The sequence below is a fragment of the Cynoglossus semilaevis genome, chromosome 19 (assembly GCF_000523025.1).
Source record: "Cynoglossus semilaevis isolate Cse_v1.0 chromosome 19, Cse_v1.0, whole genome shotgun sequence".
Classification (NCBI taxonomy): domain Eukaryota; kingdom Metazoa; phylum Chordata; class Actinopteri; order Pleuronectiformes; family Cynoglossidae; genus Cynoglossus; species Cynoglossus semilaevis.
This window is the reverse complement of record NC_024325.1, coordinates 13,502,462-13,521,150: the sequence shown is the minus strand read 5'-3', so window position 1 is coordinate 13,521,150 and position 18,689 is coordinate 13,502,462. Positions and strand designations below refer to the sequence as shown.

Below are 18,689 nucleotides of genomic sequence, written 5' to 3'. Positions count from 1 at the left end.
GTACTTCATTCTTGATTTCCGTAAAACTATCGAACCCCACACCACAAACTGAAGAGGGAAATTTTAATCAACTGCTGATAATTTGCTTTACTTGAATTAAATGGAAATCAATACGAGCCACTTAGGTTTGGAAATTTCAAAAGTACAAACAACATTTAACATTTAAAAATCAGTAGAATAATGAACACTTTAAATTAAAACCACTATACTTTTAGTTAGATGTCAAGTTTAGCTAAGGAAGTTAAAAACCCAAAACAAAATAATCAAAAGATTAGCTTAACAAAGGAAAGATAACCAAATATAAATCACAGGCAAAGAAACACTAAAAAGATTAGCCTAGACGCAACGAAATATTTGGTGTAATATTACAAAGAAATGTGTAGAAATACCATAAAAAATAGTCAATATAGAATATATAGTTAGATGTTACCCACAACATACCAAAGAAAACTAGTATCACTAGCCTCAATCTACTTTTAGTTAGATGTCAAAGGGAGTTAAAAACCCAAAACAAAATAATCAAAAGATTAGCTTAACAAAGGAAAGATAACCAAATATAAATCACAGGCAAAGAAACGCTAAAAAGATTAGCCTAGACGCAACAAAATATTTGGTGTAATATTACAAAGAAATGTGTAGAAATACCATAAAAAATAGTCAATATAGAATATATAGTTAGATGTTACCCACAACATACCAAAGAAAACTAGCATCACTAGCCTCAGAGTTAACAATTAGCTTGAAATGGCTAAATAAAAGTTATAATGTTATTAAAAGTGATCAGAAGAAGACTATTGTCTAGTACATCTAGTTTCTTTGTAGTACAGAATGATTCAAAACACCAGTCAAAGTGCCAATGTTGGGCCTCGACCCACACTTTGGATTGGGCCGAAATACGTACATTTTTGCCTAAACTGGAATTAACATCGTCTACAACAACTCTACAACATATGTTTTCAAAATTAAAAATGTTTATTATGTTGTGTGACCTGTGGGAATGTGAAACAACAGAACGCTCCTCTTCATGGAACAATGTTTAAAAAATTCTCGGGCCGGTTGAAGGTTTTGGGAGTATAAACTGGGATTAGGAGTCAGATTCTTCCTTCAGAACATACTGCCTTCTTCTTAAGCCCCCGCTGCCTACATACAGGATCAAGACGGCGCCTTGAAGAGCCCGAATCTGTGAAATGATGATCTGACAGCCTTGGGTTGTTTATCACCTCTTTTGTGAACTTGTGGAAAACAAACGCTGAATGAGAAATTCAACGACGAAAAAAGTTGGGACCGGTTCCATTTAGCCTTCAGTGGTTTCTCCATCAGGCTGGACGGAGCTGCAGGGTGAGGATCAGAATTCAGGAGTGGTGTTAAAGTCAGCGAGATCAACGTTGAGCTCCTACACTGTCAGACTCACCGATTAAAACTTTGATCAAGAGCGAAGCGGCCCAAACTGAGACGCCGCTCTGATCTTTGCATTCCAAGCATACCCGCCTCCCCTTTATTGAAACTTTCCACATAAATAACCCCAAAAAGCCAAGTGCAGCGGCTGACATTTAGTCGGCGTCACGTCTGATACCGAGGTGGCAGCTAATGCACCTCCAGACCTTTACACCCGGCGATAAAGAACTTGTTCCTGGTTTAAAATTTAGTGAAGGGTCTTAAGACAGACCGACGACTTGTCCACTTTTATTTGGCACTGGCTGCAGCTCCTCCTCCTCCTCCTCCTCCTCGTCTTCCTCCTCCTCTTCCTCCTCCTCTGACCCTCCAAGTAAAAGCAATATAGATAATGGAAGGACTGATATGCAGAAGTTCTCTTTACGACCCAACGGCAACTCCCAAAGATGTCACCGATCACATCAAGTTTTGGCCGAGGCTGAGGAGATTTTTTTTTTTAAAGTGGAAATAAATAAGAAGAATTAGAGCGAAGCAGGATGTTTATCAGTCCACGCTGTTGGTGCTGGAGGTTTGACTTCATCAAACCCACAAAACGGAACTGTGGTCAGTAGCCTTGGCTCAACAGTCGATCTATCTGGACTTCATGTGTTCTCGTGTGTGTGTGTGTGAATATTGCAGCCACCTGAGCCCCGGCTCCTGTGCCCGTGACCCAGACCCAGTTCTCTGTTAGTCACCGCTCTGCTGTTGGTCACAGGGGGCAGCAGTATTGATGACTATCTGCTGAACAGACTCCACCCTGTGACAAAGTGACTGTCCGTCTAACACTGAGTGATTGGCTTTTAATATTTCATGCTGTGTTTTTCCCTCCGAGGCCCAGCTTCAGATTAGCTTCAGCAACACACTCAGGCGCTAATAAATAACGAATGTGATTGTGCATCTTATCCTGCGTTCTGTATCTGAGTACAATCATCATAATAAATGTCAGGGTAATGGAATTGACAGTGGCGGTCTATTAGTCTGGTAATGAGTCCCGAATAAATCAGAGATGTATTCAGAAGTGAATCAGCGCCTCATTGTTTACACAGTCTCGGAAAAATAAAACATTAGTGTTCCAGAGTGAGCGGGCTGATTTGATTTGAGCGTGCAGGTGCCAGCTGCACTCTGACCTGAGCTGAAAGCCTCTTCACGTCCTAAATCGTTTCTCAAAATTCACTTTCTTCCACATTTTCCACATTGGAAGTGTCAATTTGACGGCTTTACGATGCTGCAGCTTTTTTTCCCAGCGTGCACCGAAGCAGAACGCTGAGTGAGTGTTTAAACGTGCAGTGACAGACTGCGTGTGTGTGTGTGTGTGTGTAGCCGACCTCCTGTGAGGATGAAAACACAGCAGATAAGTGTTGTCACAGGATGTTCCATGCACAGCTTCTTGTACTCGCCGTCACCCGGTGACAGCGACTCTCTGACCTTTTTCCAACCTTCCCTGTGATTCTGTTGGTTTTGTTGCAGCAGTGGGATCAGCAGATTTGCTCAGCAGTGTGCACCGGCCTACACGAGCCTGTTGGTGCCGCTCTAGAGAATAAATCAGGGAAGAACTGGAATATAAAATGACACACACACCTTTCTGTGGTGTCAGTTTTTTGAGCTCACTGTAATATTTTAAATATTTGGGGCATTTATTAGCCACTTTAGCTAACGTCAATGTTGTTTCATGCTAATTGTTATATATTTAGCCCATCATTGTGGCATTTTGTGGATATTCCAACTAGTTTGCCTTCTTGTTACTCTGCCTTTTTAAAAACAATATTACCAAATTAACTATTCTGCTATATTTTCTACCTTTTAGCTACACATACTATGGTAAAACCAGTAATTATATACTGTTTTTTTAAACCAAAACTTTTGCAAAAATACAGTCAGAGGGGCATAGACCGTTGAAACAAAACAACACTATACACCTCTAGTGAAAGGGTCGCATTTGAAAAGATATTTCTGGCACATTTAAGGCTTTTAAAAAAAACCCCAACCCCCCAAAAAACGCTTTAAACTTGTTTTTTAACTTGTTTTCCACCAACTTCCTCCTCCCTCCTTTTAGCAAATACTCAGTTTAATTGCGTGGAATATTATAAAACAGACCAGTGAACCTTTACATAAACGCACGTGCCAACGCCAGCAGGAGAATATTTTCAGTGATTTTTTTGCAAATTCCAATTAGATTGGAGGCTCGTCCAGGTGCAGATGTTGTGCGAGGTGTAGATCATCGATTTTCATCTGAGTGGCTCTGCGTTCATGCTGAACGAGATCGTCTCCGCACCCTGCAATCCCCTCTCCTGCATCTTGTGACCGCAGCTCCGGATTTTTCTCCTAATTTGCCTAATTGAAGTTAGCCAGCGTGTCCGCTCAAGGTGACACTGTGATATGCAGAGGCACGACGGAGATTACATGAGTGGCCTTGTTCGCTGCTGTTGTCGACTGCCAATGCACAGATACTATGATTAAGCTAACAGATGCAGCGCCACTGATGTAACGCGTTACCCAGTAAACAACACATTAGCATCAATCGCTGTCTTCGTTTCTTCATGAAAACACACACAGTATGCATATTCATGTCAACGTGCATATACGTATGTCACCCTGTATGATGGCTCTATACTTAATGCATGATGTCCGTGCCATGAATTCAATTTACATACGAGTGTAATTAAATATTTGCAGTAACATACACGAAAATCGGAAAGATATGACACGCAAATTCATGAAGCGTTTCGCTTTTTTTTTTGAAGGGGCAGTTGTGGCTTAGTTGTTTAGGAAGCGAACTTAGGTCCGGAAGGGTTTAGGTTTGAGTCCACTAGCTGCCATGTTGCCACTGAGCATGGCACCATCCACACTCACTGCTCCCCGGGCGCCTTAAGCTGCCTACTGTTCACTTTGGTGATGGGTTAAAAACAGAGGTCACATTTCCTTCCTAATCTTTGGGGTAACATTTTGATTAGTGCGGTAAAGATTTTTGCAACTATTTACTTGTTTATTTTTAGCATTTCCTAGCTTAAACATATGCTAACTTCATATGCTTCTACCAGAAGCTAATTAGGATTCAGTGACACGTTGGCATACAACCCCAGCAGCTCCTGGAACATTCCAGTTGCAGCCCAAAAAGAAGAAGAAGAAAAAAAAAAGTGAATAGTACAGCTGGTACTCGTATGAGTACAATATTATTGTCTGGTATTTATACGATCTGAAGATCGCGGCCGAGACAAATGTGATCATTTCACTGTGTTTGGACGCTCTCACGAATAGGATCCAAAGACATTTGTTTCACGTTGGAAACACAGAGCAGCTCAGACTATCACAAAAACTACACACAGTATAAAAAAATGCCTGCGTTTCCTCCCGGCTGCGAGGGCCAGAATAATGTTTTGCTTGTGCATGGTGCATTTGTAGCCGCTGTTGTTGCTGTGATCTGTCATGCAGCCCGCGGGCTCCTCATTAGAATATCTGGGTTCGATTAAAGCGCCTATCAATAGCTGCGCTCCTTTTCTTTCTGTCCTGGTGGTGACATGTTGGCCAATTCAATGACCCTCAGCTGTCCGCTGCTATGTGAGCATGTGCCAAACTGCCATCACTGCTGCAGGCTGCGGTTGTTAGAACAGCGTGCACTGAAGAGGCGGGCGGTTGTTCTTGATCCCACAGTTTGGACAGCCAATCAAATACGCAGATAAAAAAGAAGTCATGAAGATTTATGGGTGAAGGCTCCATTTAGAACAGATATTATTTAGATTTTAATGATTTTTTTTAACAATTGAAGAATCAAATTAGTCACACAAAACGTTGGATTTTTTTTTTTAAATAGCAGCATCATTCAAACCCTGAAACAATATTGAACTTCAGATGAAATCTTAAGGCTTCCAGGGATTATCCTGGTGTTTGATAACATTCCACTCCACTCTGGTGAGATATGAAAACATTCTTCTGTCTCTGGGTGTCGTGCTATCGTCGAAGGCGTGAACATAACGACAGTCTGTAAAGGATTGGACTTTACAGGTCTGGATTAAAACGACATAAAGACAAATGATCTTTCAGAGTCTGCAGTAAAACTCTGCAGAGTGACGGAGAATTTTATTGTTCCGTTTTTCATGTGCAATAATTGACTGATATAAAAACATCATTATATTTTAGAAACTGTTTTGTTTTTAATTTTGTGACAGTGATAGCAAACATTTCTTAATGCCTTGGCCATAATAAGTAGTTTTATGAAGAACATAATAATAATAATATATTATTTCTAGGTTTTCTTATTACTAATTTAATTTCTTTACAATAGTTGTTTAATTATTCATCTACCATTGTTCATATTTTTCTTTTATGCTGATATTTGGCTTTTAATATTATAAAAATAATAAAGAATTATATTCTACCACTGTGAGCTAATCTGCAGCTGTCTCTGGATAAATATTTTTTAGTGATTCTTTTTTTTTTTTCCTCAATTTATTTTTTACTTAATACAAAACCCCTTAGAAAACCTAATTGAAATTCATACAGAACGAGTGCAGCAGCTTCCAGATGTTCTCCTTCACCTCAGTGTGAGTTTGTTTGCTCTTCTCACGATTTCAGGTCTGATCACGACGACGGCGAGGAAACTGGACAGAGAACAACAGGCCGAGCACTTCTTAGAGGTACAGTTGAAAAAGTTGACGTTACTCAAAGACTTATGGCATTATTATTATTTATCTGCCGCTGCCACCTGCTGCTGCAGCTCTATATTAACAAAGACATGGTGGAGGACAACGCTGGCAGGGCCTTTAAGGCTCCATAAACTGTGATGAATGGCCGTGGTTTTGGGTCCCAGGTTTAGGATTTTCCTGAATGTAATCATTCATCATTGGTTATCTTCTCCGGGCAGGAATGAGAGCAGGAAGGAGAAGACTTGCTCTGCTCGGCATTTGATAAGCACAGTCATCGGGCATACAGATGGCTCCCCGATTACCATTTTAGTGGCTCCTGTTGCTCTGCATGCAGATGAGGCTGATAATCACAGATTCCTGCACAAAAACATCCTGCTTCCCAGGACTTTCCTGCGTCGTTTATTAAAAAGTCTGTCGACTCTACAGTCACTCTCTCTGTAATATTGAACGGACTAACCTGTAGTTGACCCACTGTGCTGCTGCGTTGGTTGTTTTGATTATATTATTGCCAATGCACTTGTCTGGGGTCAATAATTCTTTCCTTGCAGCCGGCTTTTAATAAGAACAAAGCTTATCACAATGCACCGCAAAATGAAGTTAGTAAATATTTCAGACAGTCGTCTGCATCCACCACTACATATATTCATGTATATATAGAACATTTATGGCATGCTTAAGTCTTGAGCCCTGTTTTTTTATATCCTAGCCTTAAAGATGCAGATACACTTATATTTTACAAATACAATCCCAGAAGAATCACTTTCACGCCTTGAGTCGTCCAGTCCTTGCACAAGCCTTCTGTGAGTTCAGAAATTCTCTTTTGATTTCTTCACTCCTTTGAACACGTTTTCCCGAAGTTGCAGACATATTGTAGTAGGACGGAACACAGTAAATAAAACTGCTAAGATCGAGACGCACGGTATTCATTTCTTGAAATGTTATGTGGTTATAAAACATGGTTTATGGGGATTGGTTGATCCACTGATCCAAAGTGAAAGATCACACAATGTCCCAGACAGTATGACAGTGTCCCTGAATAGAACAGTGGACTAATAGGAAAGTAATCTGCCATCAGTTATGGAGACGATATATGAATGTAATGAGTCGGCTCAATCAGAAAAGTCTAAATCTAAGGCTCGCAGATGAACATGTCTTAAGAAAAAGGAAAAACAAAATACGCTGGAGATTAGGAGCTCTTATCAAGTTGTGATTCACTCTCAGTTTGAATATATTAAATATATATATATTTTTTAAGTAACTCAACTGTATAGGCTCTGTAATGGTTTGGGGCTGCACTGCATAGGCTCTGTAATGGTTTGGGGCTGCATTTTAAATACTGAGAACCTACTTAAAACTGATTGAACTCTGAGTGCCAAAACTGACATCAAATCTGTTCAGGATTGGAAGCAGGTTCAGGAAGCAACCAACATTGAAGGAACGTTTTTGAATGTTCCTTTAGAGAGTTTTAAAGTCACGGCTCAGAATAATGTCACGAAAACAGACTGGTGGATTCTCGCCGCCTCCTTTAAATCTCCTTCCCCGGTGGATACTCGCCGCCTCCTTTAAATCTCCTTCCCTTGTCATTCAGAGAATTTCTATCAAGGTTTAAAAGACGTCGCGCTCCAAGGAGTGACTTTTGTCTCGGTCCACTGTACAAACAGAGACTGGTCCGGTCTCCTTTACACCAGCGCTTCTGAAAAGTGTTTAAAATTGAAGACAGAAGTCCCTGGTTGATACGTGTCCCTGTCCTGCCCTGTGCTGACATTTCAGCAGCAGTGCCGGTGCATGCATACCACACCGGCTGCTCTGTAATTAATAGTCTGGTGAGCAGGGAGGTTGGCAGCAGCCGTGCTCACCCTCATCACACCCCATTGATCAGTGATCAGACCTCTGCCTCTGCCTCCAGGGGATCAATAATAGAGAGAGATTTCCTGTGAGCTCAGCCCTCAAGCTCTTACAGCTAAATCCACACTGTGAAAAAGATGATTTAAAATCTTCATAAATGTATTCCAAGACAAATAAACAGCCCTCTCACTCGTACCACGAGCCACTCAAAGTCAGAATCCTACGTCATTGTCTTTTCAGGTAACGGTCATCGACGGCCCAGTGACCACTCGTCAGTCCACTGTGTTGGTCATAGTCCACGTCCAGGACCAGAACGACAACCCGCCAACATTCCCAGAAGCCTTTTACCACATCAGCCTCCCTGAGCGAGACCGCAACCGACGCGGTGAGCCCGTCTACCGCGTCTTCGCTTACGACCGGGACGCGGGCGCGAACAGCAACATCACCTACAGCATCCTGGAGGGCAACGAGGACGAGAAGTTCACCATCGACCCCAGGACCGGGATGGTGTCGTCGAGGAAGATGGTGACAGCAGGGAGCTACGACATCCTCACCGTGAGTTTTTTAATATTTTAAAAAGTACTCGTAAATGTTTTATTTTTTTTTACAGTTTGTCCTTTTGTTATTGATGGTGTTTCGCACTGAAGATGTGGCCAAGTGAGGAGTTCCAGCTCAAATAAAAACACAAAGATGAACAGTACTTTTTTTATAGGATAATATTGTGGCCTCACTTTTTGGAAGGACGTTGCTTTGAAGTGCTGTGTTATTAATATTTTTTAATTTCCACAAACTCACGACGGGTTTCGTTGCCATGAGTTTATGGAGCTCCAGTGTCAGGAAGTACAAAGTTGGCAGAGAGCAAACATACACACGACTTTTAACTGGCAATTACTCAGATGAATAGACTTGCGTTATGGCAGAAAATTAATGTTTGAAATTATATTTTTTTTTTTTTTTTTGACAATGTGAAATGTAAATCAATGGAATATTCTGGATAATTTTAGAGAAATCTTTAAAGGTTTATCCTTCTCTCCTGACTCGTCGTCTCCTTTCAAGAGCTCCTCTTTGTAGCTTGATTGCTAATCATGTCACTTCAGATAAAACAGCCCCTGAATACATAAATGTAAATGTAATTTTTTTACATTGTGACATACCTCAAGCCTTTTGAAATGTCTACATCTCTGTGGCTAATTTAAGATATTCTCGGGACACGTACATTTTCACTTTTTCATGTAGATATTTGGACACGTTAACTAGCTAGCTTTCTGTATTTTTAACTTTTTATATTGGCCAGAGCTGATTTGTAATATGTATATATTTTCAATCATTTTTTAAAAATACTTTTACTATTCTTTGGCTGAATTTATACACATTTAGTCGGATTACTGGCACACTATTTCAATATTTTTGGCCAACTTACTTGTTCCCTGGGGCTAACTTTAGGTTTTAGCTCTTTTCCTTGTCAATGTGAAGTCACTTTTGAATAGATAATATTAATTTTTGGCTACTGTCACTTACCTAACCCTGTGTACAACATCAAAATGACAGAACTACATCAGTACAGTGGCAGCTGAAGAACTCAGCTGGACTTAACTGGGCTAAAGTTAATTAGCTTCTTCTGCTAATCCTAATCTGAATTGGCTCAAATCTACATTTAATTGGGCCTTCTGTGCCCATGTGTTGACCCTGCAGTACGACTGGTCAACTGTCCACACAGCCTGGCCCAACCATCCAGATTAGATCCACAGATTAGACCCGCAGCCTTCCAGACTGAAGCAGCGGATAATAAATGACTGAAGGAGTACAGATGGTGCCCATATTTTTAGTGGAAAGGAGCTCATAACTGAATTGCCTTGTCTACTGACATGGCACATTATAATTTATCATATTTTAAATTATATTTAATTTTTTTTTTCTTTTCTGCCCTTAGTAGATTTGGCTTCTTTACTTTGATGAATGATCTTCCCACTGTGTCCTAAAAGGCAGGCGGAGGTTTTAGGAGTCGGGTGGGGACAGACACGCTGGGTAATGGGCTCAGATCAATTTTTAAGGTCAATATGAAATTTCTCTAATGGACTGGGGGGTGGGTGTCGTCTGAGGGTGGGGGTGAGGGGGGTGCGGGGGGGTCAGGTGTATGTAAATTTAGTGTATGGATTTCCTGAGTGTCGGTTTTGACCACCGGTGTCGAACGTGTGCGATTTTTAATATATTCTCGACGTCTGCTTGACTCGAATACTTATCTGCTCCCTCACGTGGACTTGGGGATCAATTGTAAATCTAAACGGCTGCGCCGATGCTAACGTCGTCTCATGTCAAACCTAATTGGCTCCTGTATGGATTTACACCATTGTTCCTTCTGGCAGATAAAGGCAGAGGACGGCGGAAATCCGCCGCTGTGGTCAACGGTCAAACTTCACATCGAGTGGATTCGCAAACCTGTACCCTCACCTCTGCCCCTATCGTTCACTCAGAGGTACTACAATTTCTCCATTTCCGAAACAGCTGGCGTGGCTCAGCCGGTGGGCGTGGTGGCGATCAGTCAGTCCACGACACCTGTCTGGTTTAACATCGTGGGTAAGAGAAAAAAAAAATGTCGTTCAAAATCATACATATGCATTGTTTTCATTATCGTCGCACTCATTATTGAAATGTTTCCGACAAAACAACGCGCAAAGCAACGACCGATGATCATATTTTATGTTTGAATTGCACTTAAAGCGACACATTAATGAAAATGTGGAGCCGTCAGTCACACAGAGAGCAGCTGTAACCTTGACGAGCTTCCTGGGGGATGAATAAAACATGCTGCATTTGATTAATGGAACTGTTTGCACAGTTAAAGTATCTTGATGGTGTTTTTATTTATTTAGTTGGGACTGTTTGCGAGAGCCAAAGCAAACAGCGCTGTTCACAGCGTGCCGTAGAAAAGTTTGAACAAAGTGCTGTTGTCCTTGTACTTCAGAAGAGCACGGATACTGAGGAGATTTAAAACAAAGACTTCATTACTTCAACAAGTCTGTCCTATTATACCAAAACACCAGTAAAGATGAGATCTGCGTCTCTTTGGAACATCTCGTCAAAGTTTTCTAAAATGTTCTGAACATTTGCACCTGATTTCAGCTCCAGCTCCAAATGTTTTTTTCTTTACCAAAAGGAAACGACTTCAGACAAACAAATAAAAAAAATCAACAAAGAATGTCAGAAAACTATCCAGACTTTTATCAATAAAAGTCTCAAAGACAAACAGGCAGAAGAGGTCGACCTCATACAGAAAGAATGGGGATTGAACCAGCAGCTCTGCCCTGTAGTGTAGCTCCATCACTGAAGTCAATGCAAACCTTTTACTCTTACTTACTAAAAAACCATGTGCAGTAGATGCAATTAACCAGGCTCGTTTTTCTGCCTCCGATTGATTTTTGGGATTCATTATGTTTCCTTTGAGGAATGTCCGGAGCAGGAAAAGTTAGTGAATCGACTCCCGCAGCTCCTCAAGACCAACTTTCCCCATTTCTCTAAGTCAGAAGTTATTTTCAAAATGAGCTAATTCAAATTCCAAAAATGATTAAAAACATCGGTGTACTTCTCTTTGAACATAGCTTGAAAATATACAGAAAAAATATAGTATATATATATATATATAAATATATAGAAACTATACTTAAAATAGTACATACATATACATCAGTGTTAAAGGGTTAATGACTGATGAGCTCTTGACTTTTAGACTTCCATACCTTTGATGTCATACTTTTATATCTTAATGAAAATGCAAATCTTTAACTAATACTGTAGCTCCTGAAACACCGTTAAATTTCACTTTTTTAATTTTCACTTTTTTTTTTTCAAATTGTGCTTCAGTTATAGATTAGGCTGTAAACCCTTATCTAGTTAGGTTTATTATTCTGCCTCATATTGATTAATTTAATTTTTCTGTGAGGATATAATCGTGCCACATAAAGTGAAGACACGTACAGGGTCTGGCCCCGAGCCTATGTTTTAAACACAGCTGTAAACTGTGAGTAACAAGAGAGTAAAAAAAAAAAAAAACTTAGCAATGAATTTTGAAAAGTATGCAGGATGTGTCTCCTGCTTGTCTTGTCATTTTGTTGGAGGTGATGGGAAGAGATTTCCAGGATTTTTGGAATAGTAATGCTGAACAGTTCAGCACATAAACAGGAATACATCAAAGTCCAACTATCTTGAGACCGCCTTGTGGGATTAAATGTGAGAAAAGATCAAATTTCTATGAGATAAAAATGATGTTGTAGCAGAAAAGTCATGTTGTAATTAGAAAAACGAAAACAATCTCTGAATCTGTGTTCAGTGCTTCCGCCGCTCCTCACCACCATTTTTCCAGATGTTGTTTCCACTTCCTCTCAGGGATCTGATCAAAATTAGCCCATTCAAATCCAAATGCCCCCGGTGCATTCTGTTGTTTAGAGTAATTATACAGCAGCAAAGGGCAAAGTCTGCACAATTTCTTCAGGGTTTTTTTTTTCCAAATCAAACAGCGAAAGCCTGCCGCTCTCATTTAGTAAAGACAATAATATCTGATTCATCTCAGTTTTTAATTATCACAATCAGTTTCTTTGATTTCAGTGATGAAATGAACAACATTTTCCATCAATCTTTTTTTATAAAATGCAGGAAAAGGGGCAAATGTGTTGAAGTTTTTATGACACCAGAGGGGATAATTGTACAGAGGGGAGAAAAAATCATTAACATTTCTTTTTTCTCTCTCTCTTCACTGAAAGTAAGACGGTAGTTTTCTCTGGAACTTTCTGGAGCTGGATTTGAATTATCATTCATGAGAGAATAACATTTCCCATCCTGTGCTGGAATATTCCAATGTGTGTGTCTGTTTGCATTACTTAATAACGCTTATGTATGTGAAGGATGTCGACTTGGCACAGCGCTGTATGAAGTGTAAATGATGCAGACCTTGAATACCCTTCGTTCCCTGCAGTTAAACGGAAAATATCTTCCTCCCCCGTTCTTACTTTGACTCTCTTTTTGTTATATCTTCTTCTCAGGAGGACGACTGGCCCGAGAGATGTTTTACATTCCGCAAAATGCGTGTGGAAGAAACTGCTCACTTGACACAGGTCTGGTAAAAAGGCACATTTAGCTCCGCCGCTTTTCTCCGTTGCCTCGGGTTTTAGAGAAACTGTAAAATTCAGAGAAATGCGTCAGGCAGCGGCAGCAGGATCTGGTGTACCCACGGGCAGCACAGATCGATCGGAGTTTACAAAAAGGATTTTTTTTTGCAAACAAACACCACAAGTGTATGTTTTCCTATGCAGGACAGGTTTTATCATTAGTTCGGCCACAGCACTGCTGGGGAGTAGATATGGAGGAGATGGACTGCAGTCAGGAGAGCTAGTACATCACTGACGCCTCACAAAGGTTACAGGTTTGAATCCAGTTTGAGGAGAAGGTTTCCTGGTGGTATTTGTCTATATTTATTGTCCAGAAATGTCCCATCCGCTCTCACCTCATCCAATCATTTGTTTTGTTTAAACCAAATATTCATGCTCTCATTCCTTGTATCTATACATTTTTTCTATCTTTTTTTCAAAACTGGAAGCTGGATTCTCCATCATGTCCTGATAGAAATCTCAAAACCAACAGATTTGTCAACTTCAGCTCAGCTTTCTCTCACTGTGGTCCACTATGGTCCACTGAGCCTCAGGTTTGACCTCATCTTTCATTGTGTACATTACCATTGCAATCTAGAAGGGGCCCAGAGTTGATCCCTGAGGTATCCCAGTCTGAACCTAGCCTGACTCTCTGACTGCAATACTTAACATTATTATATTTCTCCATCTCCATCATCAAACTAGAGTACATCTGGACACAGTTTGTAATGTGTTTCCATACCTTTTTGTTAAAAAAAACTTTTCTTTTTGAAACTTGAAAAGTTTCTTTGGTTAGTCCTGCTCTTTCTGTTTTATGTTTTAGTATCAATTTGCAAAATATTCACTAACTTATTGCTGTGTCAGCTAATAATTAGCCCAATGTTCTCCATTTTACTAATTTCTTTTTGCTTATTCCCTTATTCCCTGTGCTGTATCTACACTCCTGCAGTCGTGTTGTAAACGTGTTTATTCAGATCCTCCACACTGTTGTTTCTATTTTCCTAATGCAGTGAGACAGTTTTCCCGTGGTGAATTGTTGAACATCCTCCACCTTAAAAAAGAAAACAACAACAACCAATATAAAACCTATAAATTCCTGCGGTCCGTCTCAACTCAGCACGCATCAGTGCGTCTGCAAAAAAAATGCCCAATCAGTATTCATATGCTGCGGACTGGATATCTCGAGAGGGACGGTGAAGTGAGACGCGGGATGGTGCTGAATACCTAACGCACATCAACTCTGGCCTCTGGCTTTAATCAAACATTAAGCCTCTAAACTGTACACTCTCTGCCGGCGGAAAAAGGCCCGGCTGCGGGTTTTTTGATCTCTGAGATGAGTTGTGTTTCGGAGCGATAAGACAGATGTTGCTGCAGCCGTGAACAGCTCTCTGGCTGCCGCCTGCGTCCGGTGCTGCGATGCATTGCATTTCAGTTCATTTTGGTTTATTTCGCACACCCTCCAGCCCCAGACGCAGGCACCTGGCCAAAACAATTACACAGTAATAACTTAGTGCTCCTGAGTTTAGTACACAACGTGAATACTGAAAGACTTTAACGGGTCCTGTGTGTATGTTTGTGTGCACTTCCAGGGAGCTTTGACATGCAGTTCGACCTTCAAGTCGGCGTAGCCACTCTGGTGGTGGCCAAGCCCTTAGATGCCGAGGCCCAGTCTGTGTACAACATGTCTATCCAGGTGACAGATGGCACCAAGTCCGCCACGGCACAGGTTACTCACACTTTCAATTTGTTATGCACTGGCACAGCTATTCATACACTCCCAGACCCCCATCACATTCAATTATTGTTACCTCTTCCTTGCGAGCTGTTTACTCCCATCTCTCCTCCTCCCTCCCTTCCCTGCTCTCCCCTCTTTTTGGGGGGGAAATTATCTCTTGCTGACTATGGAAAAAAAAATACTCTGCCTTTGACATTTCCTGTGCTGCTGCTGCTGCTGCTGCTGCCTTTGGGTGGCATTCCAGGTCAGCCTTTTAAGGAATATCCTTCATATCATTGGATTAATGGGATTATCCCGCGATAGTAAAGGTCAAGAATTTTTATAAATCCCATAATTACCCCGTGTCTTCTCGGACAATTAAAGGCTTTAAAAAAATCAGCGTAAACAATGGGTTTGCCATTTATTAGTCATGTACTGAAGAAGCACCGCGTTATCAAAAAAGGCCACGTCTCCTGTGTGTTCAGTGTTGATCACAGAGATGTGATTAATTAGCAGTTAATGCAACACAGTAACTGGAAGACTGCATAGATCAGGGGTCTCCAACCCCCGGTCCACGGACCAGTACCAGTCCATAGATCATTTGGTACCGGGCCACAGTGGTACACAATGAAACTATGTACTTAATTTTTACTAATTAAAGTAAAAGGTTTTTAAGCTCCCACGGGCCACACCAAACGGCTTGAATTTAGCCCTCGGGCCTTGAGTTTGACACGATCACACCATTAATTACATTCGAATCCATTGATGGCACTATTTCAAAGTCGTTTTCTTTTCTTAAAAAAAACAAGTCACCAATTTTGCAAAATAACCCTCCACCTATTGTCCCCCAGGTGTTCATCAGGGTACTGGACAGCAACGACAACCCTCCGGTCTTCTCGCAGACCGCCTACGACGTCAGCGTGTCGGAGGACGTACCCGCAGACACGGAGCTCCTACGGGTTCGAGCGTCCGACCTGGACGAACGTGCGCGTTTGAGCTTCTCCATCTACAGCAGCGTAGACCCGGCCAGTATGAGGCTGTTCAGGGTCAACCCGGGTACCGGGGTGGTCTACACCGCAGACCGGCTGGACTATGAAACCAGAACACAGCACATCCTGACTATCATGGTGAGGGGAAGTTATGTTGCTCCACTCTGTGTGTGGGTGCTTGTTTAGCTTTTACTATTAGACTGAATGTGTGTTTTTTCCCTGTGCTCTCTTCCAAGTAATGCACCTCTTGGCAGCTCTGCCTGCCTCACTTAATTTTAGCTACATTTTTTCTTTTACGTTTATTGCCTCCTGCCACCCTGTGTGTATGCAACTCTCATTTTGCCTGATGCTGCTCTAGGTCAAGGATCAAGAATTCCCATTTAACCGCGACCTGGCTCGGATCCTGGTGGCGGTGGAGGACTCCAATGATAACATCCCATACTTCACCAGCACGGCGTATGAAGCAGTGACCTACGAGTCCTCCCCTGTCGGAACGTCTGTCCTTCAAGTGACAGCTTTGGACAAAGACAGTGGGATTAATGGGCTGCTAATGTACACCATAGAATCAGGTTTGATGCTATCTGCAGTCTTTATGAGCGCCTGTGCACCAGCTGATGTAAAAACGTTCTCTTTTTGTTTTTCGTCTCATTCTTTCGGAACAATTGAATATCAGTCAAACTCCAGAACATGAAAATTTGAAACATTACTAAGTCAGTTCAAGCCCAAATATTTACCAACAAAAATATTTTTCTAAAAGAGATTCTGGAGTCGTAGCCATGAACATTAGCAAAATAGCCAAACAGCGCCACCTCAGGTCAGTGTAGGAACTTCTTGCCTCATTTTAATTTGCTGGTTTCCAGTATATATAATGTCACGATTACAGAGAAAAAGTAAGTAGGCGTCATTTTTATGAACATTGTCCAATCCATGCGTAAATTTTGGGGTCTCTGGTAAACAAGACAACGACTCAACAGTGCAAAACTTCTCTCTGTGAAGAGTATGTTTAGATTTTCCATCTAGTTGAGATTAAAAAATCTACTGAAAATCAATTCGTTTGGTTGGCCAGGTCAGTCAATCAGTATTCAGAGCTGAGTCACATTATCATAGTGTCAACGGGTGGATAAAGTAAGAGGCAATTAATGTTATCCTGTACTCAATACTAAGAAATATCATCGGAGAGTTCCTCGTTCCACTTTCTCCCCTGTTCAATAATGCAGGAAACACATTGTTCTCTTTACTCCGTGACCTTGCTGCTGCTGTTGATGTGTCTGCTTTCAGGAAACAGCGGCGGTGTGTTTTCCATTGATAATGCCACCGGCATTATCTTCATTGCCAGGGATCTGGATCCCACCTGTGTGGGCTCCTATTCCCTCACAGTCGGAGTCACAGACAGTGGATTTCCTCCATTAATAGCCTCGTCTTTTGTTCACATTTCCCTGATCCTCTCCGAGTTTTCCACGCCGAAATTTACACGCAGCGAATATCAGGCTGAGGTAAGAGAACACAGGGATGGAGCAGAATGAGCAGAGAGGGCTGCTAGAAAAACATCTTACCTTAGAAAGCAAGGACACTTATGTCAAATATGATAAGGAAGAATGAGCTGCTGATTTTACAGGGAAGGAAAATAACAATTTTCCATTAGCAATAATGGCAAATCTCATGTTTAAAATTTTAACCAACATTTTTAGCTTCATGTATTTTGTTTTTTTAAATTAGTTTTAGATAGTTTTAGAATTTTAGTAAGTATTGTTGTTTGTTGTTTTTGATTTTTTTTTAAGTATTGTTGTTTGTTGTTTTTGATTAGTAATTTTCAAAATAAAACACATTTTCTGCCAATATTTAGCATATTTAGTCATTTTGAGTCATTTAACTTTTTTTAAGCCAGACGTGTGCCTCTTACAGATGACATTTTTTCCTCCCTAAGTTCTAACATTATATTTTACAGAGCTAATAAAAGTTCCAAGAATGGGAATTTGAATGGCTAATTTGAACATTTTAAACTCATTGTCCTGCCCATTTCTGACCCTCCAACAATGACATTTTCCCTCAGATATTGGAGAATTCTACTACTGGGACGTATGTGACAACCGTCGTTGCCCGCAGTCGTTCACCTCTCGTCTACACCATCATCAGAGGGAACGATGAGCGCTGCTTCATCATAAACCATCACACCGGAGTCATCAGCACTCGCAGAACACTTGACTTTGAGGTTCGTCCGTAACATTTTGCAGCACAAGCTCGGTGACAATTTCGCACCATCTGCCCCAAACTCATTGTAGACACTCGTGCATGTAGATTGTCGTATGGAAATGTTTGATCACCTCAGGACAGAATTTCTGTTTTGTTGATTTCTGAAGAGCAGGAAAACAACTCCTCCAGCCTTTTTTCAAATACGAATGCCACATCCTCGCGCAACACAGAGAAACAGAGGCTGCAGTGACGACTTGATGAGATTCAGTTCAAAAAGTTTTACTTTTTGCTTCTTGAAGTAGTGCATGGATAACATTTGAGGTCCTCTCTGAATAATTGTCCACTTTCAGGAACCACCGTGTCACAGCCTTCACATTTGACACTCGGTATAATCTAGTCTCCTCTCCATCGCTGCAATCTGTCCTGTTCTAATGGCTGCATCACAAACACTCCGCTCAAGGTTAGGTTTCCATCAGGTGCTATAATCTTTATCAGGTCCGATACGAAGGCTAGTAAGGTATTTCACCAAAGTAATTTATCTTCCTCTACAGTCCCTGACACTGAGATTTGAGAGACACCCCTTAAATTTTGTACTTGTCTTTGGTCTTTTCACTTCACAAAAATAAGAAAACAAAAGGTGCACTTCCTTAAAAAAAAAAACAACAACAATTTTTGGACATAAATGAAGCACTCTGTAACTCCAGGCTAAAGTGTCGTTCAGTGGCTAGTATGGAGGTCACTG

The 18,689-nt window shown here is 41.1% G+C and overlaps 1 protein-coding gene across 1 annotated transcript in view; it reads left to right on the top strand.

Annotated features, from left to right (window-relative positions):
• Positions 1–18,689, top strand: part of fat3b (FAT atypical cadherin 3b) — a 77,934-nt gene that overhangs the window by 18,215 nt on the left and 41,030 nt on the right. Inside the window, exons 7-15 of the mRNA XM_017041824.2 lie at positions 6,001–6,062; positions 8,157–8,471; positions 10,280–10,490; positions 12,950–13,021; positions 14,644–14,780; positions 15,620–15,895; positions 16,116–16,326; positions 17,036–17,250; positions 17,808–17,966. Of these exons, the coding sequence (XP_016897313.1) occupies positions 6,001–6,062; positions 8,157–8,471; positions 10,280–10,490; positions 12,950–13,021; positions 14,644–14,780; positions 15,620–15,895; positions 16,116–16,326; positions 17,036–17,250; positions 17,808–17,966 (1,658 nt within the window). The remainder of the gene's footprint in view (positions 1–6,000; positions 6,063–8,156; positions 8,472–10,279; positions 10,491–12,949; positions 13,022–14,643; positions 14,781–15,619; positions 15,896–16,115; positions 16,327–17,035; positions 17,251–17,807; positions 17,967–18,689) is intronic.